The 23,202-nt window shown below is 39.7% G+C and overlaps 1 protein-coding gene and 1 long non-coding RNA gene across 5 annotated transcripts in view; one reads left to right on the top strand and one right to left on the bottom strand.

The window, feature by feature from the left end:
- The window catches only part of LOC141753256 (uncharacterized), an 84,692-nt gene extending 78,983 nt beyond the window's left edge, over positions 1 to 5,709 (top strand). The window contains exon 3 of the long non-coding RNA XR_012590424.1: positions 5,659 to 5,709. This is a non-coding gene — a long non-coding RNA (uncharacterized LOC141753256). The remainder of the gene's footprint in view (positions 1 to 5,658) is intronic.
- On the bottom strand, positions 1,114 to 22,646 carry gata2a (GATA binding protein 2a). Of its 4 annotated transcripts, none has more exons than XM_074611492.1 (6): positions 22,383 to 22,646; positions 15,104 to 15,593; positions 11,589 to 12,163; positions 7,252 to 7,410; positions 3,543 to 3,668; positions 1,114 to 2,325 (listed from the first exon to the last, which is right to left on the bottom strand). In XM_074611492.1, exons 2-6 carry the CDS (start codon positions 15,342 to 15,344, stop codon positions 2,020 to 2,022), a joined length of 1,407 nt encoding a protein of 468 aa, XP_074467593.1. In that variant the 5' UTR covers positions 15,345 to 15,593; positions 22,383 to 22,646; the 3' UTR covers positions 1,114 to 2,019. The 4 variants fall into 4 exon arrangements, with proteins under 4 accessions (XP_074467593.1, XP_074467510.1, XP_074467673.1 ...); XM_074611409.1 differs by lacking the exon at positions 22,383 to 22,646 and adding an exon at positions 16,018 to 16,280; XM_074611572.1 differs by lacking the exon at positions 22,383 to 22,646 and adding an exon at positions 16,018 to 16,277 and having other exon boundaries at positions 7,252 to 7,397; positions 11,588 to 12,163.
- Between the last annotated feature and the right edge of the window lie 556 nt (positions 22,647 to 23,202).

The following is a 23,202-nucleotide window of genomic DNA, read 5'->3' as shown; positions in this document are numbered from 1 at the left end:
CGGGGGAAACCCAAGCAGATCAACCTCCACAGCAGCCCAGCAGATGTGAGCAGGGTGGAGGGTTCAGGGAGGGGTAGTCGTCCACTTTTAGCTCAGGCCGTTTAATCGGACGCTTTGTGCCGTGGGTGTGTGTGTGTGTGTGTGTGTGAGGTACGCTGAACTCAGTGATGATGACCTCAAATTGGCCCTAATGGAGCAGACTCATTAGTGGCTGGCTCTGTTCAAAGTTTCTTCTATTTTACTGTAATCGTCCAAAAAGGGAGGGCGAGACAGAACGACCAGTGTAAAGAGAGAGAGAGAGAGAGAGAGAGAGAGAGAGAGAGAATAAAGACAAATGGGAGATCAGAAAGAGAGAGGGTGAAAAAAAAGATAAACAAAGGGAAAGAGAAAGAGTACGAGACGAGGGAGTAGCAGAGAGCCTGCTTCCTGGCAGCCTCAGCTGCGTGCACATCTGTGTGTGAAGGGTCTGAGCAGACCCCCACGTGTTTGCTCAGGTCGCCTGATTGCCTTTCCTTCCTCTCTCTCTCTCTCTCTCTCTCTCTCCCACTAAAGACCCGCTGTCCTTCCTCTCACTCCAATCACCGCGGCCAAGAGAGAGAGAGAGGGCTACTCCAGCGAGGACTCTCCCACTCAGCTGCACTCATGACTCAGTATTTGTCACGTTAAAAATTGGCTGTTAGAGATGTTTTTAAAAAGAGACCTTGCATGGGTTATATTGGTTAAGATTTGGTGAATCGAGGTTTGTGTTTTTCCCGAGTGTGTGTGTGTGTATGAGCATGTGGGTATGTGTGCATATGTATGACTGTGTGTGACTCCAGAGCCCTTCGCTGGAGTCTGCTGTCTGGGTACAATGGTCCAGCCCGGGGCCTCAGCTCCACAAAGAGGCCTTCTCTTAACAACACGCCATCACAGATAGAGGAGGAGCCTGACCAAAGCATTACCACGCTCAAGGGATCACAGAGCTTCCCTTGATGCATCTGATATCCCTTATGATTTTAATAATCAAGCACTCTTCATTAAAGGAGCGTTTGTGTGTATGTAAGAATGATAGAGAGAGAGAGAGAGAGAGAGAGAGAGAGAGAGAGACAGACCAAACTTACGAGGCAGATCTCACTTTAGTATTAAACTTTATTTTCCTTTATTTCCTTTACTTTTGTGAGATGGAAAAAAAAATGATAAAAACGTACAGCTCAGGGACTTTTCATCTAAGATAGGTCAGTGTTTTTCTTTTACGTAATAACCATGAAATTCAAATCATAAGTTTCCATGTGTCTTTGACGAAAGCTTAAAGAGGGAAAATAAATTATCGTAGCAATAATTATAACATCAAATATAACAACAATAATAGCAATTAAGCATTTATAAACACTCTATTTACTGTGTATTTTTTTTCCATAAAAGTCCATTATTAAAAACAGGTGGTGAGCGTCGTGGTGGTGGTGGTGGTGTACAATCCAGAAAGTGAGGAGAGCACTGGTTTGTGGGTACTGTAGTCTGGTTGGTAACAGAGATGAACAGTCTTTAAGACCTCCAGCGCCGAAGAGTCCGTCTGTCCACAGCGGTTATGGACGACGGCGTGGGGATGGACGGGGTGCACGTATCTCAGTATATAATGAGATGGTCGTGAGGTGAAAAAACAGCGGTTCTTTTTAAGACCTCTCGAGAGTCTCCTGTTACAGGGTCACGGAGAGGTGGGTACCAAAGTGACTTAGTAAAAATAAGCAAAAAAGAATGACAAGCGTCTCCATTCACTCCATTCCTGCGAGCCTCAGTCACCAAGGGACTCAGAAACCCCTCATCATATTAGCGCTTCACAGAGTCCGCTAAGAGTCCCACCAGTGAGCTCAGGCATGACGCGACCTTCAGTCATTAAGTCCTGAACTGAAGGTCTCTCCCCTCCAACCACTGTACATGACACAACAAGTCGTGATGTGGAGGCCATTTTAGTGTTAATGGCGATGTGGTGGCTCCTACAGGCGGAGGAGTTCTGGGTCCGGATGGGGGGGAGGGAGGGCGGCCTCAGTGACTCAGAGGCTCAGCCCAGACCGGCGAGCGATTGGAGTGGTGCGGGTGACCGAATGAAGGGTGAATGGGCGTGGGAGTGGGCAGCATGTGTCCCGAGTGGCTGAAGGGCGGCAGGTGACCCATGTGGGTCATGTGGCTGGCGAGGCCGGGCCCGGGGCCGAACGGAGACGACTTGTCCTGCATGCACTTGGACAGCTCGTCGAAGCCGTCCCCCGCCCGCTTGCACCTCTTGGACTTGCTGGACATCTTGCGGTTGCGTGTCTGGATGCCTTCTTTCTTCATGGTCAGGGGTCTGTTGACCTGCGGAGAGAGAGAGAGAGGCACATTAGCTCCAAGGTCACGCCACACAAAAGCCTCACTGAAAGCGTGAACTGTTTTTATTTTGCTGGTTAGCTCCTATAATTTTAAATGTCACCAGGAATGTTGCCAATTAGGATTTGCATGCATTTGTTACATGGTAGCCATCAATATTATGAGTTGCACCAACTGCTGTTAATAATGAGCAGCTGTTTTGCATTCATAGCTGCATTATAAGGGCGAGTCAGGGGGCGTATTTGGAGCTTTTGTCTAATTTCAAGCCAAACAGAGCAGTCCTGGTCAATATGAATACATGGGGATGAGGGCCTGGCTGGAGCTGAAAGGAGCAGCCTCAGACAAATCCTCATCAGTGTAACCGACGCCGTTACACTGAATGACAGAGCCACCCTGCAGCCTCTCCTGGGAGTACCGCCCCCCATTCAGCACAACGATGGATTAATAAAAACAAGACGACCGGTGGGTTCTGCTCGACAGGGTGAGCAGGCTTTGCCTCGACACTCTCACAGTTTCTCTGCTCCTAAATCGATACGAGCTGTCCGCCCACTTGACCAGTTAACGACCAGTAGGATACCTCTCTTCATCCTCCTCCTCCTCCTCCTCCTCCCTCTCTCTCCTCCTCTTCTCTTCTTCCTCTCTCCTCCTCCTCCTCCTCTCTCCTCCTCTCCTCCTCTCTCCTCTTTCTCTCTCCTTCTTTCTCCTCCTCTCTCCTCCTCTTCCCTGTCTCTCCTCCTTTCTCCTCCTCCTCTTCCTCCTCTCCTCCTTTCTCCTCCTCCTCTTCCTCCTCTCCTCCTCCTCCTCTTCCCTCTCCATCCTCCTCTCTCTCCTCCTTCCTCCTCCTCTCTCCTCTTCCTCTCTCCTCCTCTCCTCCTTTCTCCTCCTCTCACCTGTCTCCTCCTCATCCTCCCTCCTCCTCTTCCCTGCCTCTCCTCCTTTCTCTTCCTCCTCCTCTCTCCTCCTCTCTTCCTCCTCCTCCTCCTCCTCCTCCTCATCCTCTCTACTCCTCCTCCTCATCATCCTCTCTACTCCTCCTCCTCCTCTTCCCTATCCATCCTCCTCCTCCTCTCTCCTCCTTTCTCCTCCTCTTCCATCTCTCCTCATCTTCCTCCTCCTCCTCCTCCTCATCATCACCTCCCCAAAAAACGCCACACTTTGTGTGCAGCGGTGTGTTGTTGTTGTTATTTGTTAACCAGTCTACTTACATTGTGCAGTTTATAGTAAAGGCCGCAGGCGTTACACACCGGGTCTCCGTTCCCGTTGCGCCTCCACAGGGTGGTGATGGTGGTCTGGCAGTTTGCGCAGCAGGTTCCTGCACGTCGAGCAGCGGACTGCAAAGAAGCACAGAGAAAAAATGCATCATGAATATCAGAATCAGAATCAGATTCGTGTTTATTGCCAGGTGTAAGAGGTATTAGACTAGGAATTTGCTTTGGTTTTGTTGGTGCAAGTTAAACAGTATAATAAAAGAATAGATAAAAACGTTAGAATAAAATAAGAATAAACAAATTGAATTTCTACCAATATACAATATACAAAATAAGCTATAAACAGTAATAAACATGAATATAACGAGCCATATTGTGGAGAGAGTTCACAAAAAAAACAGTAAATCTCACGGTTGTTTAGACACCTATCATTTCACATTTGTGTTATTTAAGCCACTAGCATCGCATGCAATGAATGTGTGTTAGAATAAAATAAGAATAAAAAAATTGAATTTCTACCAATATACAATATACAAAATAATCTATAAACATGATATAATGAGCCATATTGTGGAGAGGGGTCACAAAAAAACACTAAATCTCACGGTTCTTTAGACACCGATCATTTAACATTTCTATTATTTAAGAAGCCACATGCACCGCATGCAATGAATGTGTGTTTTTCTGGCTCAGCAGCAGAAAAATCAATAAGAAACAGAAAGTTGTTGTTAAATTAAACGTTGCTTTCCGTGAGACCGCAGAGCCATGTGCAGAAAAAGCATCAAAAGAACACTCAGACCGGAAAAAATACTTAAAATACCTAATTCCTCTGGTATTAATCAATTGGCATGTATGCAGACCGCCATGATACACCATGATCACATTTTCTAATTTGCTCAATAAGATATGGAGACATGCCTGATTCTGTAGGCTACACGCCTGCAGCTGATTATCATATTTAACGAATTAAAAATAGACATGCTGGTATTAACAGTTGATAATGAAGGCCTTGTGTAAACCCTCTCTCTTTATCCTGATCCAGGAGGGAAAACTGGTGTCCTGCCTGGCAACGTGCTCGCTGCGTCCATTGCGGATCAATTCTTCACACATAATAAGAAACATTAGCTTTTACATGCGAGCAGCTTCTTCTGCTTAGCAGGCAGCATCCAGGTTTTTCCCTTTTAGTACAAATTTATGTAAAAAATCTTTGAAGCTGTCATTTATCAGTCTGTTTTCGCTATAGACTTGGACTCTGCTCGTTTTTTAGAAAGGTATGCAAGACATTTACCTGGTTTATCTCCAAAATTCATAAAACCCTCTGTAATATACTTCATTTTTTCTCTGCATCTTTAGTAAGAAGACAATTTATAGCTGCATCTAAGAGCAGAAATTATAAGAGCTAATATAAATCTTTTCTTTATTTGACAATTTGCTCTCTCAGGATTTTAGCTCTTTAAAGGTCCCATATCGTGCTCATTTTCAGGTTCATACTTGTATTTTGTGTTTCTACTAGAACATGTTTACATGCTGTAATTTTCAAAAAACACATTATTTTCCCCGTACTGTCTGCCTGAATATACCTGTATTCACCCTCCGTCTGAAACGCTCCGTTTTAGCGCATTTCAATGGAATTGCAACAGAATTTCGTTGCCTGGCAACAGTTTTGGTCCATGTTTACTTCCTGTCAGCTGATGTTATTCACATACACTGCAACAGGAAATAAACTGGGACACATTTAGAATGTTTACATTTAAATCTGTGTAATGGTCTAAATATTGTATATTTGTGACATCACAAATGGACAGAAATCCTAACGGCTTGTTTCAAACATGCAATTTCTGAATACTGGCTGTGTGTATTTCTCTGTATATTGAGCGTTTTGATAGTGTAACAGTATTTATATAGCACTTAAACCTGCTTTATAATATAAAAGACGTGAAAATCTCACTTTTTACAATATGGGACCTTTAAGTTTTTGGCGCCTCTTTAGTTGTAGAGTATGATATGATCAACCCTCTTGCATAGGCTTTACAAGTTTTTAGGGATTATTCGAAGATTGTAAATTGATGGACAAAAATGCCTTAAATGTTTTTTCCCGGTTAATTAATTTCAGGTGGACTCGTTGCTATATTGACCTGGAGGGAAAACATCAACCCTGCATGGTGCGTGTTTTTTTTTTTTTATGCCTATAATAAAAATACCTATCTTTTCAAAAATAGCGCGTAAAGTTGTGCCAAACAAGAGGAGAACATAAATCCATTTATTTTCCAATCCCCGCCCCTCACGGTCCCGTCTCTCTTCACACATAAGCAGCTCCTCCAGTGTTGTGATAATCTCTCTACAGTGTGTGTCAGTGTGGCCACAGAGAGAATGCAGCGCGCTGGTTGAAGGCGGAAACAGCCGGGAGCCTGACTTCCTTATCTGGGCCGAGCAGATATCCGGATAGGAAACAACTGGATGCCCCTTTGAACACAACTCTGAAAAACACTTGAGCTGAAAATGCAAAAGCTACAGCGACCCACTGGAAAATCTAATGGACGTGGAGCTGGTCTAGGGACGACAATGAGAAAATATAAAATAAAAAAATATATCTATATTAGGCCTATAATAAGCTTTAGAAAGCTTTTTACAAATTACCAGCTAATGTTAATGAGGACATTAGACAGGCACAATCATAATTAGCCCAGATCTCCTTTATTAAAGTTAAAAGGTTACACCAGCACTAAACTTTGTATTATTTATTTTTAAATATTTATTTTTAAAGCCAGTAATTAATTCGCAATGATTTAGCCATTATTATTATTTTTTTATTATTAGTTATTATTAAAGTTAAATGGTTATACCAGCACTAAACTTTGTAATATTTATTTTTAAAGTCAGTAATTAATTCGCAATAATTTATCCATTATTATTATCTTTTTGTTAGTAGTAGTATAGTACTACTATTTGTGACTTTGTTTCAGTTGGTTTATTTATTTTAATCACTAATGCTTATTAAGTTAAAAGTGGCATGATTATCTTTATTTCTACTAACCAATTAAAACTGTTTTAATTCATACAAACTTATTTTATTTCTTAGTTTGTTTGTTGACAAAGCAACCACTAAAGTAAAATAAAAATAAAAAATAAAATATTTCCGATAAACAATAAAGGATTCAGGAGTCACTGTGAAAAAAACAACTTAAAAATAATAATAAATATTATGATATATATTATATATAATAAATATTATAAAAAGATTGAAATAATGATTGTGCTCTTGTTTGACAGTACTTATAAAGAACAGATTTTTTTTTAAAATAATCAAAATACCTGGGTTTATAAATTGTTTGGAAAGCCATGAAATAAATAAATGATGGTGTCCAGCTTCAGTGGGGTTAATGCCAGGAGTGGCTGTGCAGCAGTACGTCCACTACGAGAATGCTGCTTTTCATTTACTCGAGCATGGTGTTAACTAAAGCAGCATGGGCAGTGGTATCAGTAACAGTATCAGAAGTACCAGCAATAATGATAGCAGGAACAATGGCAATAGTAGCAGTATTGTAACGGGCCATGAAGGCGGATCATCGGGGGGTGAGAGGGACAAACAATTCCAGGAAGATCATAGGGAAAATATAACTTTCCTGGAATTGTGCTGCAGGCATCTGCTTTGTGCTCATATTTGGGTGCCCTTCTCTCAGAGTGAGGCGACGGAGTAAGGACTCACCAGTCTACGTTTGGGCTTGATGAGTGGTCGGTTCTGGCCGTTCATCTTGTGGTACAGTCCGCAGGCGTTGCACAGGTAGTGGCCGGTACCATCCCTTCGCCACAGAGGGGTTGAGGTGGCACCACAGTTTACACATTCACGGCCCTCTGAATAGAATTCAAGAGGAGAAGAAAAGGAGAAATTTTATATAATTAAAAAATTCACCGTCTGACAGAAGCAACACATAGCAGCTGTGCGGCCCAATCGGGCGACCCTAGATGGCATTGTAATATGAAGTCAAAATCTGTCTCATGATGGCGACAATGTCCATATCAGAGTGCAGGTGCACCAAATGTGCACGGCTGTCATGGACACAGACACCTCCGTGTAAACCGATCCAGACTGTGGAGGCCAGAGACAGCCAGAACATGTCCAGAGGTGTCCAACAAGAAGAATGAGACACGCCATCAAATTAGGACTACATTATTCATCAACCCAGTGGGCGCACATGAGAGGAAACATAAGTGTGTGGCGATGGTATTAAATGTGGCAGACAGTGTTGATGAAAAGGGTACATGCCAGTTGGCTGCAATTAATAATCTAGAAATTTAATCCAGCATTATTTTGATGAAGATTCTATTATTCTTAAGCAGAGACTGAAACTTCCTGCTATATAAAAACCTGCTTTTTTAGTTATTCCCACATGCTCTCCTCTCCCTTTCAGGTTTGACTGACTTCAAACGGCCTGTTGCTAAACCGACCGATTCATTTAATTCAAGTATCCCTCTCTCCCTAGAGCATCATCTCATTATTCCTGTTATAATGCCAGCGACACCCACAGTCCCACCCTCGCTCTACAATGGAATCTGACCTGAGTAAAAAAGCTATGTTCCTTTTGAAATGCATCTCGCCGCCTTTTTTTTTTTTTTGTACCTCCCTTCTCTTCCTCTTTAAGTGTTTCAGCAACCACATTATAGCGGCTTCATTAACACTTGAAATATTCATCAGCAATGACTGATGTATTTAGGTCTTACCCAATGTTTAGTGTTGAAATAAGAAAATGGGAAGCTTTGTGTGAAAAGGTAGAGAGGAGGAGTTCTGGTTTGAGGCTAGTTCAACAGGAAGCCACACTATACTGTAAGGTATATGTGCTGACAGCTGAAATGTCATTGTGGCATTTTGTACAACAATCAATCACCATTACTGGCACACGGACATCGACTTTGATAGATAAGAGCCCTTTTTAATGCCGGAGCTGATATGTTTGTGTTACTGATTCAGGCGCAGACTGGCCAGCTTCTTTAAATGTCACAGTATAACATTTCTCTGCTACAACAGCCTCCCATTCACTCCCATTATCAGCCAGCGAGCGTCCCCCAGGTGTATTAAAAAGCATGGGGCACAATGGATGACAATATTGATAATTGCAACTACATTTGGAGCAACATTTTTTTTGATGTTTCTCTATTTTTTTTGTCCATTATTTCAAAGTACAACAGCTGGAACAATGTAGGGAAATTACAGAGCCATTACCAAACTGGGTTGTTTTTCAAATGTCTGCACATTAATGTCAGACAAAGTCCCCTAAATATTACTCCCAACACATGCACTCTATTGAATCAGCTGCTTATCCAGACAGTCAGATAATAGTTTTATTATTATGATTTAGTAAAATTAAAACCAATTATGTGCATTTTTAATCAGGATTACTCAATGCACTATAGTCTCTTTTTTGAAATGATGCATAGGCGTAACTGTGTTATTTAAATACACTTTCATAGAAGCAGATGTACTGGCTGCCTCCACTTCATGTCGGTGCACTGTGGGCCAAGGCCATGCTTAAAAACACAAACAGCAGGGCTCTGTCGCCTGTGCTTTGTTAGTACTGGGGAGAGCTGTGGGCGGGGTGGAGGTCGTGATTTGTTCACATGGAGGTATACAGGATATGGCAGGAGCCAGGGCGTCGTGACTCCTTCATTTTTAAGTGCAATAAAGGCCACATTTAAAAGAAAACAAGTCTGTGGCACGAAGAAGACTGCTGAACAAAATAACCTATAATAAGTTGGTGTAAAATCCTCGTGAAAGATGTAAAAAAAGTTAGTGTTTAATCTTTTTTTTTGCCAAAGTACAAAAAAAACATGATTAATTGATTAGTTTAATTAGCTATAATCTCACTTTTCCTTTCTTTTATATCAATCCCCAAAAAAACATTTAATCATGCGCACAATAGCTGAGCATGTAGTAAATAGTTGACCCCAATTAGTCTGATGAATTTCGTTGATTCCTCACCAAAGTGAAGCCTTTTAAGTGGATGCAGCTTACAAGTGGCGAGGAGTGCGATGGGACAAAAGATAAGACTTGTCAGGACAGGTTGTGAGAGGAGACAGGGGGGGGTCTGATATGGAAATGATCTCTCTTTTCGCCACTGGAGCAACAAGTTAGGCTACAAAAAAGTGCCATCAGCATTAATAATTATAGCTTAGATTGGTGCAACACAGAGCTGATAATTAATAAATAAATACAATTTATTTAAAAGTTCAGTGTGATGGCCTGAACTGTGCCAACATACCATCATATTACCTTAAGTAAAAGCAACTTTCTTTTAAAAAAGTGTCTGTGTGAAATTTCCACCTATGACAACCTCGTATTTATAAGCCTTTATGCTCTAGTTTTATAATAAAAAATATTTTGATATTCATATTGCTTTGAGGTGTGGGGCAGATGTCAGGGCACTATTAGAGCAAATTTTAACAAAAAATATTTTAGTACCTATTAAGTATGGTATCAATTACATTACTTTTTTCTGTATTAAATATTTTTTGTCACGGCTATCATTAAAAGTATGAAAAAACACGGTTGTGTTTTGTTCATTATTACATATATACTATGACTTTAATATTTTTTTTCTGTTTTTTTTTCTTATTCATTTTTTTGACTTAAAAAAAAACTGTTGGGACTATTTTAATTTTGAGTGCCTGTGGTAATATTAGTCTATTACATGACAAACATTTTTCTGCTGATGATTGATTGGATAAACTAGTGTGTAACACTTCATAAACTGAATAACTATTTCATAAGGCCTTATCAGTTTTGATCTGGCATCTGATGGAGGGAGAAAGAAATTATAAATAAATGTAGTATGTGCAATAAATAAATGTAATATGTGCATATGTGCAGTCTATAAAGTGGTATATAGGATGTATAGTGTAAAGTAAGTGTAAAGTACGCCAGTGGTTAGAGTCCAAGATGGTTGCAGATAGTGCATGTTAAAAGGCAGATGCAATTTAAAAATAAACTATAACGTAAATTCCCCTTTTGAGTGCCTGTGGTAATATTAGTCTATTACATGACAAACATTTATCTGCTGCTGATTGATTGTGTGTAAAAAAATCTGTGAGCACAATCGTTATTTCAATCTTTTTATAGTATTTATCATATATAATATATATTATAATAGTAAATCCTGAATCCTTTTCTTGTTCATTGGAAATATTTATATATAGTTTTTTTTTTACTTAAGTGGTTGCTTTGTCAACAAACAAACCAATCCAGTTGTTGTCTAGAAATTAAATAAATTTGTATGACAAGTGTGTAACACTTCTCATCTCAGCTGAATAACTATTTCATAAGGCCTTATCAGTTTTGATCTGCTATCTGATGGAGGGATGGAGAGAAAAACACACGTGAGACTCACCTGAGCTCAACCTGACCTTGCTCTTGCAACACAGAGCTGATAATTAATAAATAAATATAATTTAAAAGAAACGATTGCGTAAATTCCCCTTTTGAGTGCCTGTTGTAATATTAGTCTTTTACATGACAAACATGTATCTGCTGCTGATTGATTGGGTAAACTAGTGAATAACTATTTCATAAGGCCCTTATCAGTTTTGATCTGCCATCGGATGGAGGGATTGAGACACATCAATTTTAAACTCACAGCTCTCACATCTCTCAACATGTTCAAGCAAAAGCTGCAACAAGTCATAGTTGACTGCTGTACTTGCTGACCAGCCCTCACTTCTCTCTCTCTCTCTTCCATTACAATTTTACACAGAACATCCAGTAATCCACCTTTTTTTGTACATAGTGTTTATTAATGTCTGACCTATTTATTTACCTATGCTGTTTTTAGCCAGTTTCTCATGTCTTGTCATGGCATACTGTATGTTTTGTCGTACTGTACTGTATCTGTCCTGGTTGTGTCACTTGTGTGGACTGTGTTTTTATACTCTTGCTGCTGCCTCTTGGCCAGGTCATCATTGTAAATGAGAATTGGTTTTCAATTGATTTTACCTGGTTAAATAAAGGTAAAAAAAACAACAACAAAAAAAACACACACACACGTGAGACTCACCTGAGCTCGACCTGGCCTTGCTCTTGCATTTGGGCGTAAAGCTGGATGAAGACCCTCCGAGCATGCCTGGATGGAAGAGACTGCCGCTGTACTCGTGTGGTGCATGCAGAGGATAGGCCGGGTAGGTCGGGATCGGGTGATGGGTGGCCGGACCCTGGTTGTTCATCAGGCCACTGCGGAGAGGACTGCAGCTCTCCATCTTCATACCATCCGCCAGCTGCACCTGGTACTTGATGGACTCCTTCTCGTCCATCCTGGCGGAGCTGGAGGCTGGAGATGTTGGGCCTGGGTCTGGAGACACGTCTTTAGGAGGAGTCGGTGGGAAGCTGTAGAGGTGCGAGCTGGAGTGAGACACGACGTTGCTGAGAGACGAGACCGGAGCTGTGCCAGTGGTGCTGCTGCTGCAGGGGTATCCGGAGCTGGAGGGGTGCAGGCCGGGCTTGCTGAAGTGGCTGACCGCCCATGCGTTGTGGTGGTGGGCTGCGGCAGAGAGGGCTGCTTTACCCGGGTCCAGCCAGGGGATACCGGGGCTGTGGATGAGGTGTGGTCGGCAAACCTGGTTCCCAGTGAGGCGAGCTGAAATCACAAAAAAAAAAAATTAATAAATGTTTTATTTGAATGCCTCCAGTTTGCAAGACAGAAATAATAATAATAATACGTTTATATGTCGAGCACTTTTTTTTATACCTTTTTTTTCCCTTTTTTCAAAACTGTTTTCGTATGCAATCCACTGTTGCAAAACAGAAATAATAATAATAATAATAATAGTAATAATATATATATATATTTTTATCTTATCTTTTATTCAGATCTCCATTAGCTGTGTCTGAAGCCCAGCTATTCTTCCTGGAGTCCACTTAAATCACTTTGAACTGTTTTAGGCTATACATTTCAGTACATAATCACATTACAATCTTTACCAACAATGACCACAAACAACATCAAAAGCGACAGCAACAAAACACAACAATATTCAAGACATTGAACACACAACACAGGACCTATAGGTTCAAGTTAATACTATTCATTCGTGGTTGGACCATAGCATATTATGTCAAAATACAAAAACAGAACAAGCAACAACTTATTTTACCATAAATATTAACGGGACTTTGTTTTTATCCAACATTAAACCTTTTATGATTTGATGTTAGCTAAATATCAGCAGACACACTGAGCTGTTTGTATCGCACTTTTCTGTTTTATACTTTATTTTTCCCTTTTTGAAAGGCTGTTTTCATATTATGCAATCCACTGTTTTGTAATTACAACAGTCTATAAACCAACTTTTAAGTAGATGAGCTTTACAGACACACCCATCCAGTACACTATAGAGAAAACAACCTCAACATTCAAAACCAAAAGCAAAACCAAGAAGAGAAATAATAATAATAATAATAATAATGACAAAAAGAAAGAGTAGAGTTTAAAAAACAACAAAGCAAACAAAAAACACACACATAACAAACAAAAATATACAAAAACAATAATACGTAGAGCACTTTTCAAGCACAAAGCACACAAAGTGCTTTTCCAAGGGAACTTCACACATCATGTACAACAGAATACACTGAAACATAAGTAAGTAAATAAAAAAACAATAGAATGGGAAAAAAAGAAAGAAACAAGCATATTCACACAGTTACATATTCACATATATACACACATCAGCACACAAAAGACTATAATTCAGCTGATTGGAAAGCCATTCTATAAAAGTGGGTTTTAAGATTACGGATTTAAAAGTTTGGAAAGATAAAGAAAGACTTTTATCTTACCTGATAAATACTCCGAATTACTCGAGTCAGACATTTAGTTCCAGATAATTAATTTGCAATAATATTTTTTTTCTCCCTGTTAAACAACAGCCTCACACATCTTGTGTATTAAAGATATGGCTGATAAAGATATTTACTAGAGAAAACACACTAAAAGTAGCTCCTCGTCGGTGCAGTATCTTTTCATCGCCTGCAGCTCTCTCGGACTAAAGATTGTTATTAGTAAATTTGCGGTTTTTATTTTATATCCAGGATGTGCCTCTCTCTCTCTTTCTCCCTCTCTCTCTCTCTCTCTGCTCCAACACAGAGAGGTTAAATGACATACTTCCTTTTCCTCTCCATGTCATTTGCTAGAAATTCCTTTTATGTCTGTGAACTGGCTCAGAAGTCAAAATGGACTTAGACTGATTTTATATGATGAAAGATTTAAATTAAGTTGTTTTACATGATTCTGACTGTTTGAAAATGCATTGGTACCAATATACAAAAAAAAACTCTGGAATAATACAGTGGCATTTTATCCCGAAAAACTATACAACCAGTAACTACATACTCTGAAGAAGGCGGCTAATTCAGTTCCAAATCGGATAAAAGCACACTGCATGAATTATTACCTGCATCAGGCTGAAGAACGCTTTTGTCCATCAGTCCATCTTGTTGCTAAATAATAATTAATGTGCTGCTTAAGAACATGTGAATCCAGAGGACAGAAGGTAATTTTTGTAATGGGTTATGTATGAATAATTGTGATGTGTTTTTTGTTTTTTTGTCTGTCTGTCTATGGTAACAGTATGTCTATTGGATGTGTACTTTTTCTCAAACTGAGCTGGATGCAAAATTAATTTCAGTGCAAACTGACAATAAAGTTGTATCGTATCGTGTCGTATCGTATTACGCAGCTATTTCTGTACTAAATTAATAAACATATTCCACAGTGCACACACACATAACAAACACACACATGTGCTTTAATATATAAAGCTGTTTGGTCGTTGATGAATTATGCAAAAACGTAAATAATGCCATAATAAAATGCATTTTTTGATCCACATTTCACTGTAAACTTGTGCGCATCACAGCTATTTCTGTACTCAATTAATAGACATATTCCACAGTGCACACACACATATGCTTTAATATATAAAGCTGTTTGTTTTTTGATGAATTACACAAAAACTTAAATAATTCCATAATAAAAAAAAAAATGTTATCCTCATATCCTGGTAAACTTGTGCGCATCACAGCTATTTCTGTACTAAATTAATAGACATTTTCCACAGTGCACACACACACACACACACACACATGTGCTTTAATATATAAAGCTGTTTGGTGATTGATGCATTATACAAAAACTTAAATAATGCCATACTAAAATGCACATTTTGTTATCCTCATATCCTGGTAAACTTGTGCGCATCACAGCTATTTCCGTACTAAATGAATAGTCATATTCCACAGTGCACACACACAAACACACAGACATGTTATAATATATAAAGCTGTTTGGTTATGGATGTATTATATAAAAACTTAAATAATGCATTAATAAAATGCATTTTTTATCCTCATATCCTGGTAAACTTGTGCGCATCTTACCGTGTGCGTGGCTGTATGCATATGCTTTAATATATAAAGCTGTTTGGTCTTTGATGCATTATGCAAAAACTTAAATAATGCATACATAAAACGCACATTTTGTTATCCTCATTTGATTGTAAACTTGTGCGCATCTTACCGTGTGCTTGGCTGTATGTGACCCTCGCTCGGGAGTTGGTGTAGTAGGGGTTCCCTTGAGAGTCCAAGTGGTTCAGAAACATGTCCACCTCGTCCTGCGGCAGTAAAGGCGCCATCGGCTCCATGTAGTTGTGGCTCAGACTGTGACTGTGGTGGTGAGAGTGAGAGTCCGGGTGCTGGCCGTTCAGCACCGCGTGATGGTGCGCCATCCACCGAGACTGATCCGCCGCTGCGACCTCCATGGCTGCAGCTGCTCTCCTCTGCAGGCGGCTCTCTTGTGTGTGTTGGGGCTACTTTTTTAAGGCTATATTATGTTTTTACCTCCAAGTGGAAGTTAAATCCTCCTCACAATATATAGTTCCTGAGCGCTTTGTGTTTATTTCTCTTCTAGAATCTCTGGGTTCTCTTCTAGAATCCTTGGATTCTCTTCTAGAATCTCTTTGATTCTCTTCTAGAATCCTTGGATATCTCCTCTCTCCTCGGTTCTATACCTGCAAATGAGACGAAACAAAAATGTTAATTTGTGGCTCCACCTCTCCTTTCCTTCCATGCAAAAGAAGAAGCGTCCGTCCTTTTATATTTTTTCTAATCGTTGCAGTTGCACACGTGAAAATACAACTTTGCACATTTTCAAGTCCTATAATGATTAAAAACATAGTGCACATCTGTCTCAATGCATCCCCTCACAAAGACAACAAAAAACAACACAAATGTCTCCTCTGGATACCTCTCCTTCCATGCAAATGAAGAAGCATCCTTTTATATTTTTTATCTAATCGTTGCAGTTGACACGTGAAAAATAAAACTTTGCACATTTTTCAAGTCCTATAATGATTAAAAAACGAAGTAGAGCACATCTGTCTCAATGCATCCCCCTCACAAAGACAACAAAAACACAAATGTTTCCTCCTCTACCTGTTGCAATTCCAATCAGCTGACGCGCAGATAGAAGCTTGTGTGTGAACCTCCTGATCTGATCCATGCAGCAGTGTTCAGGCTCATTAATGAGATGTGTGGCGCAGACTGATGCAGACTGGCGCCAGTAAATTCCCATATCAAGCCACTGAGAGGCGGTGCTTCAGTCTAAGCCAATCACAGCCAGCTCTGTTCACAATTGGCTCAATGCATCCTCCTGCTCTCTCCTTCTTTCAATTTCCATTTTCCCTGCACCCGAAAAAAACCTAAAAGACTTATCAATCAGCAGTGTAATTTCTCGGAGGGTCTTTCTCTCTCATGAAGCTCACACTGAATGAGCAATCGGTTATAAGCCTAAAGACAGACATCTAACATGAAGGGGGAATTCAGTCTTGCACAATATAAGCCTCACTAGGCCTATTATAATGGTTTAGAGAGCGTAATCTATTGTAAATCGCCTTCACCTGCGTGAACCCATCTGCAAAATATTTTTAACAATCACCTGATTTTTTTTCACAAATATGTTTATTGGGTTTTCTTATTTTCACAAACACAATAAAAAAACAAAATAACAACAAACACTGGTACAGCTCAGATAAAAAAAAAATGTATATAGGAGGTCATAGGAAATAGTCCATAGTGCAGGGAAGTCACAGGATATATATGAATTCATGTTCAAGAGACTCCTTGTGAGATAATGGAAGAGAGTTCAGGTCCAATATAATTCAGATAGGTAATGCCAAATATTGTGGAACTGATCTACTTTGGCATGTAGAATATTTGTGAGATATTCCAAAGAGACCATCTCAAATATGACTTTTCGCCAGCCTTGGACAGAGGGTTTCTTATCACTGATCCACTGTAGTAATATATTTTTTTCTAGCAGCAAATGTAAGAATGTTATATAACCTTTTGTTGGCTGCAGTAATTATATTTTGAACTTGGGATTCCTAAAATCAAAGATTCATTTCTAAATCAAATATCTTTTCCATTTCACATAATATTTCAGACCAGTACTTCTGTAATTTATGACGCGACCAAAGGCAATGGGTTAAGGTAATTATTTCGGTTTTACATTTGAGACACAGAGGAGAAAGTGAGGGGTCAAAAAAATGCTAAAATTGTATTGCTTTCGTCCGGGTACAGATGGATATCTTTTTGGCATGACTCCAAATATCTTCCCATGTCTCATCATTAATAGTCACTGACAAGTCTTCCTCCCACTCACTCCTATCCTCTGTGTATTTGTAGTACCTGAGTTCATTTTGAGTGATGTTAGAATTTCGCACCCACTTGCAAAATGTCTGTGATTAGAGCTTCACATTACCAACAGTAACTGTAAGTGTTTTTTGTTTTTTTTGCATACTGTTGTTATGTAAATAAACAGAGTTTTCAGCACCTCTAAAACCAACAGAGGAGGAGTCGATTTATGACCCCGAAATTGGCCCCATTGTTTGGGAGCGCCCTAGTTGTCTTTAATTAGCAACAGAGCATTCCTTTCGTGAAAACAGTGTTTTTTTGTCTCGAGGACAGAGCAATCAAACACGGTTTTGCATACGAATGGCGCCTCTTTCTCACCTGGTGGCACCAGACCAGGGATGGGCGCGAGGCCTCACCTCACCTAACCGGTTGGTGATCTTCAGTGTCATTCAAAAAACTCACAATACAAATCTAAACCCTAAACAGAGGCGTGTTTTATTCATTTATTTTTATTGATATCATTATTCTATTATAGGATACAAGCGAATTTCTGCCAGTGTGGATTAAGGAAAATTATATTATGATGAATAAGTCAAATAAAACAATTCCTAGCAGCTTTTGCACATATTTATGGAAAGTTTATCCCTTTTCTCATTTATTGTGTCTTTTTCTCCTGATATTTCAGTGTTTTTTTTATATTGTTCTTGTGGCCTTCTTTTTGCTGGGTCCTGATCCAATAAAATTATTAGTCTGTGCGTAAAATGATTAGTCTGTGCGTAAAATGATAAGTCCGTGCGTAAAATGATAAGTCTGAGCGTAAAATGATAAGTCTGTGCGTAAAATGATAAGTCTGTGCGTAAAATGATAAGTCTGTGCGTAAAATGATTAGTCTGTGCGAAAAATGATTGGTCTGTGCGTATATTATTAGTCCGTGCGTAAAATGATCAGTCCGTGCGTAAAATGATAAGTTTGTGCGTAAAATAATAAGTCTGTGCGTAAAATGATAAGTCTGTGTGGAAAATGATAAGTCTTTGTGGAAAATGATAAGTCTGTGCGTAAAATTATTAGTCTGTGCGTAAAATGATAAATCTGTGCGTACAATTATAAAATGATAAGTCTGTGCGTAAAATAATAAGTCTGTGCGTAAAATGATAAGTCTTTGTGGAAAATGATAAGTCTTTGCGGAAAATTATTAGTCTGTGCGTAAAATGATAAGTCTGTGCGTAAAGTAAAATGATAAGTCTGTGCGTAAAGTAAAATGATAAGTCTGTGCGTAAAGTAAAATGATAAGTCTGTGCGTAAAATGATAAGTCTGTGCGTAAAATGATAAGTCTGTGCATAAAATGATAAGTCTGTGCGTAAAATGATAAGTCAGTGCGTAAAATGATAAGTCTGTGCGTAAAATGATAAGTCTGTGCATAAAATGATAAGTCTGTGCGTAAAATGATAAGTCAGTGCGTAAAATGATAAGTCTGTGCGTAAAATGATAAGTCAGTGCGTAAAATGATAAGTCTGTGCGTAAAATGATAAGTCAGTGCGTAAAGTAAAATGATAAGTCTGTGCGTAAAGTAAAATGATAAGTCTGTGCGTAAAGTAAAATGATAAGTCTGTGCGTAAAGTAAAATGATAAGTCTGTGCGTAAAATGATAAGTCTGTGCATAAAATGATAAGTCTGTGCGTAAAATGATAAGTCAGTGCGTAAAATGATAAGTCTGTGCGTAAAATGATTAGTATGTGCGTAAAATGATAAGTCTGCGTAAAATGATTAGTCTGTGTGTAAAATCCATGCCTGTGCCCATAAAGATATACGTGCATCGTTAGCTGTGTGTGTGTGTGTGTGATTGACATGGAATAATTGGAGCCTATAGACTGGCCGCCACGCTGATGCCTGGACCTGACGTCACAGAATCACTGGGGTGTGTGTGGGAGTTTGCTGGGGTGTCACGTGAAGCTTGTTTACCTTGACAATTTCTCCGGGTATAAAAATACCCACATCATAACTCTGATGACATGGTATCCACGATGCAGGTCATTACAGCTCTGATCTGATGTTATACCTGTGTGTGTGTGTGTGTGTGTGTGTGTGTGTGTGTGTGTGTGTGTGTGTGTGTGTGTGTGTCAGTCATCAGTCGTTAAATCAGTGGCATGTTGCCAGGGGCAGCTAGTTGATGAGCTCAGCCCTTTGAGCTTGTCAACTCCTAAAATCAACAAATTAGTGCATGTGGGTCTGCAGCTACCTGAACAGCATTCCAGTGTAAAGTTGGCAGGTGGAGTGCTCACCTTTTGTGTGGTTATTAATTGTCCTTTTTATAGATATTTATTATAATGCACAATGGATCAATCATCAGTTCTAGCTATACACTATTTGTGTGTCTAATAAAAAAGCAGCTATTTTATGCTGCTGAATAAATTGCAGTCACACATGCTTGAACCTGAAGCAACAACGACTCCCTCTGTTCAAGCATGAATGGATGACCAGCCCTGCTCTTGTTCTTGAGGCTAGTAGTGAAAGGACATTTCTTTTTTTTTCTGTCACTATAGCCTGCAGTGGTCAGCCTGTGTGCTTCTGTGTTGTGTTCTGGCTGTGCTAACCGCCGGGGCCTTGGAGAGTGTCAGGCTATATAGCTGCTGCATTGTTGTTTGCATGTTTGCCAAATGGATTACTCAGCAGGATTTAGCCCTCTGTAATTTATACCTTCATTAATCCCATTTGTATCTGTGCTGGAACAAAAGATGGGAGAGGGTGACGGTGGAGAGGGTGGGGTGGTGGTGGTGTTGAGGTGTGTGTGTGGGGGGGGGGGGGGGGGGGTGCTGTTGCTTTCCCTTCCTCAAGGACACAGCAGTATTGTTTCACCCAGGGATGCTATCCTTACACTGGAGAACACTATCCGTCCCACAACACCTCCTGCTCTGGGTGAGAACTGTGTGCAACAACTGTATCGCTGTGCAGCCGCAGCGGCTAATGAACAACAAGATTATCATTCCGATCCATGCTGTTATTAAATGGGATTGGGCTTTATCTACCTGTTTGTTCCCATTGGGCACAGTCATCCATCATTATCCAGAGTGGAGGTGTGTGTGTGTGTGTGTGTGTGTGTGTGTGTGTGTGTGTGTGTGTGTGTGTGTGTGTGTGTGTATGTGTGTGAAGAGCCACAGTGGTGCTCGTGAAGATAAGCAGAGCCAGAGAGAGAAGAGAATGACACAAACCAGCTGAAGCATTATTGTCCCCTTTACTCACGGCTAATTAGATCGAGCCAGGGCACTGGGGGGGCTTTATAGACACAAGCACCCAGACACAGGGCCATATAACCGCTGGGAGAAGAGAAGGGGCCTGGATGCTGCTATGAGAGCACCACTCACTCCCATTTAAGCAGTTTGAGCTCAGAATAATAACATTTCACAATAGGGCAGGACACATGAACCGCACACTGAACAAAAAGGATTATGGGGCAGAAGATGATTCTTAGGTTTGTAGCCAAAAACCCATTGATGGAGCTTTAAATAAGAAGAATTTTGGAAAAGTTCCCTATAGCTCAATGCTATAACTGTTCTACATAGAAACTGTTTGATAAAAAAGTGTCAGCAGTGTTAAAATGTGTTAATTCAGTCAGTCAGTCAGTCAGCCATTCAGTCACTCGTTCATTCAAAAACAACTGAGCAGCACTCACTCCCATTTAAGCAGTTTGAGCTCAGAATAATAACATTTCACAATAGGGCAGGACACATGAACTGCACACCAAACAAAAAGGATTATGGAGCAGAAGATGATTCTTATGGTTTGTGGCCAAAAACCCATTAATGGATCTTTAAATATGAACAATTTTGGAAAGGTTCCCTATAAACTAACTAAACTTCATTCAAAACAGATCAACTTTAAAAGGCAGCACACAGAAAAAAAACACTGTTCTTAAGAACAATACAATTAAGAAAAATAGAAAATGGAGTAAGCAGGAAATTAGGATATAGTGTGATATTTCTAGTAGTATTTCTGCAGCAGAGACTTGTGTTAAGTATTTACAAGGAGTAGACGCAACAATATAGTACAATCCAGTAGGCCTTTAAAGGGATAGTTTGCTCAATGCCAGAACTGTTCTACACAGAAACTGTTCGATAAAAAGTGTCAGCAGTGTTAAAATGTGGTAATTCAGTCAGTCAGCCATTCAGTCACTCCTTCATTCAAAAACAACTTTTCTTTCTTACATTGCCTTACAAATCTACACAGTCTACTCTCACTATAACAGAGCTTCACACATTTTTGAATCATGCACAAATAGTCCATAAAGCATCATGCAAACAACAGCACAGGTAAGAGAAAGAGAGAGAGAGAGAGAGAGAGAGAGAGAGAGAGAGAGAGAGAGAGAGAGAGGTGCCATCATGTGTCCCCTCCAGCTCCTGCATGCCTGTGGAGACCCCCCTATAGCTGTCCCTACTCCACCATTGTAGTGATGTGATTGCTCTTTCTGCTGATGAAAGATGATTGCTCCAGTCATTATGCATTTTAAAAGCGTGACATTTGAATACCTTTTGTCGTCACTAACTTCATGCTGATGATGCACTAATCCAGTTTGTGATCGAGGGTTTATTTTTCACCAGAAATATAAAACACCTTGCCCGAGGCAACATAAAGAAAGTGGACTAGAATTAGTTGTTGATGGTATATTTACGAAATTTTAGAAAATAATGCAATATTGTCACTGGTATAGGTGCATTAATTATTAATTTTGGCTCAGTGTTTGACTCCTTTTTTATTATTTAGACAAATAGTATAGGTTACTGGTCTAAAAAGAGAAAAAGACCAGTGAATATAACAAAAGTAGCTCATCTTTACGCACCATTACGACTCTATGCTTTACACGTTTAATCCAATATTGTGCCGCTTTCTTCTCAGATGTTATGGAGGTTTATAGACTACACTTAATAATATCTGAATAGCCGTGACAAACTGAATGTGAGAGTAAATATAAGCTGCAATTATGAAGCGTAAAAGCAGCAAATAGCATTCCTTAAAGCTATCATAGCTCATGCAATGTTGCAGAAAAATATTTTTTTTTGTGCTACAATAATGTTATTATAAGATCGAAAAACATTTCCCAAAAGAAGATTTAAAAAAATGTCAGATAGTGTAAAAAATATATATATATATATAATATTTATAATTCACCTACCAGCTGCAGTGTGAGCAGAGTGGCTGCGCTTTGTGAGTCCAACCAGAGAAAGTCTGATTCTCTGCACAGCCTCGGAGCGTCTCTCCAAAAAATAACGGTGCGTAAAATAAAGGACCGATGGTTGAAAGGTGTCCAGGTGAGAATCTGCTTTTTTATAATATACTGTCAAGACAACGTGGAAGAACCGGTGCTCGCTGTCTCATCCTCGGCAGAGATCTGCTCAGTGTCTCTCTCCTCTCTCTTGTCTCCTCTCTCTGGATCCAAACCTCTCTGAATATGAGCTCAAACTTCAGTGGCCGTGTGAGAAGCTGCAGCCAGAAACACAGCAACGTAACGGCACGTCAGCCAGCAGCCTGTCTTCCGGGTCCCCGTTAAATACACAGAAACTGGCAGCAATACCTGCTCCCAAGAGGGGATCAGTGTAGAGGTCAAGATATTTATTCGTCATATGCACAACAATTACAACAAGCAGTCGTTGGCAATGGAAATCTTTGGGTCTCAGGTACCCTTCAATTTAAAATGGAAAAAAAATGGAAAATCACAAAAGCAAAATGAGAATCAGAGACATAAAATAGTGCAATTTGCAGAGTCAGTAGCATTTTATGATAAAAGTGGTGCCATAAGGATTATAGGCTATTTCACTTCTCTGGGAAGTAATAAGAAACTAAATAATTGCATTTAGTTAAGGACTCCTTAAAGGTCCCATATTATAAAAAAGTGATTTGTTTTCATGTTTTCTTATTATAAAGCAGGCTTAAGTCCTATATAGATACTGTGACAGTATTGAAACACTCAATCCACAGGAAAATACACACGTATT

Source organism: Sebastes fasciatus, chromosome 1 (genome assembly GCF_043250625.1).
Source record: "Sebastes fasciatus isolate fSebFas1 chromosome 1, fSebFas1.pri, whole genome shotgun sequence".
Classification (NCBI taxonomy): domain Eukaryota; kingdom Metazoa; phylum Chordata; class Actinopteri; order Perciformes; family Sebastidae; genus Sebastes; species Sebastes fasciatus.
This window is presented reverse-complemented; position numbering and strand designations above follow the sequence as displayed.

Bases quoted from the DNA above. Each gene is read 5' to 3' on its own strand.
- gata2a (XM_074611492.1), bottom strand. From the start codon at position 15,344: ATGGAGGTCGCAGCGGCGGATCAGTCTCGGTGGATGGCGCACCATCAC. The intron at 12,164-15,103 runs GTAAGATGCGCA...TTGTGATTTCAG, and splicing joins CACATACAGCCAAGCACACG to CTCGCCTCACTGGGAACCAG. The intron at 2,326-3,542 runs GTAAGTAGACTG...CTCTCTCCGCAG, and splicing joins TTTACTATAAACTGCACAAT to GTCAACAGACCCCTGACCAT.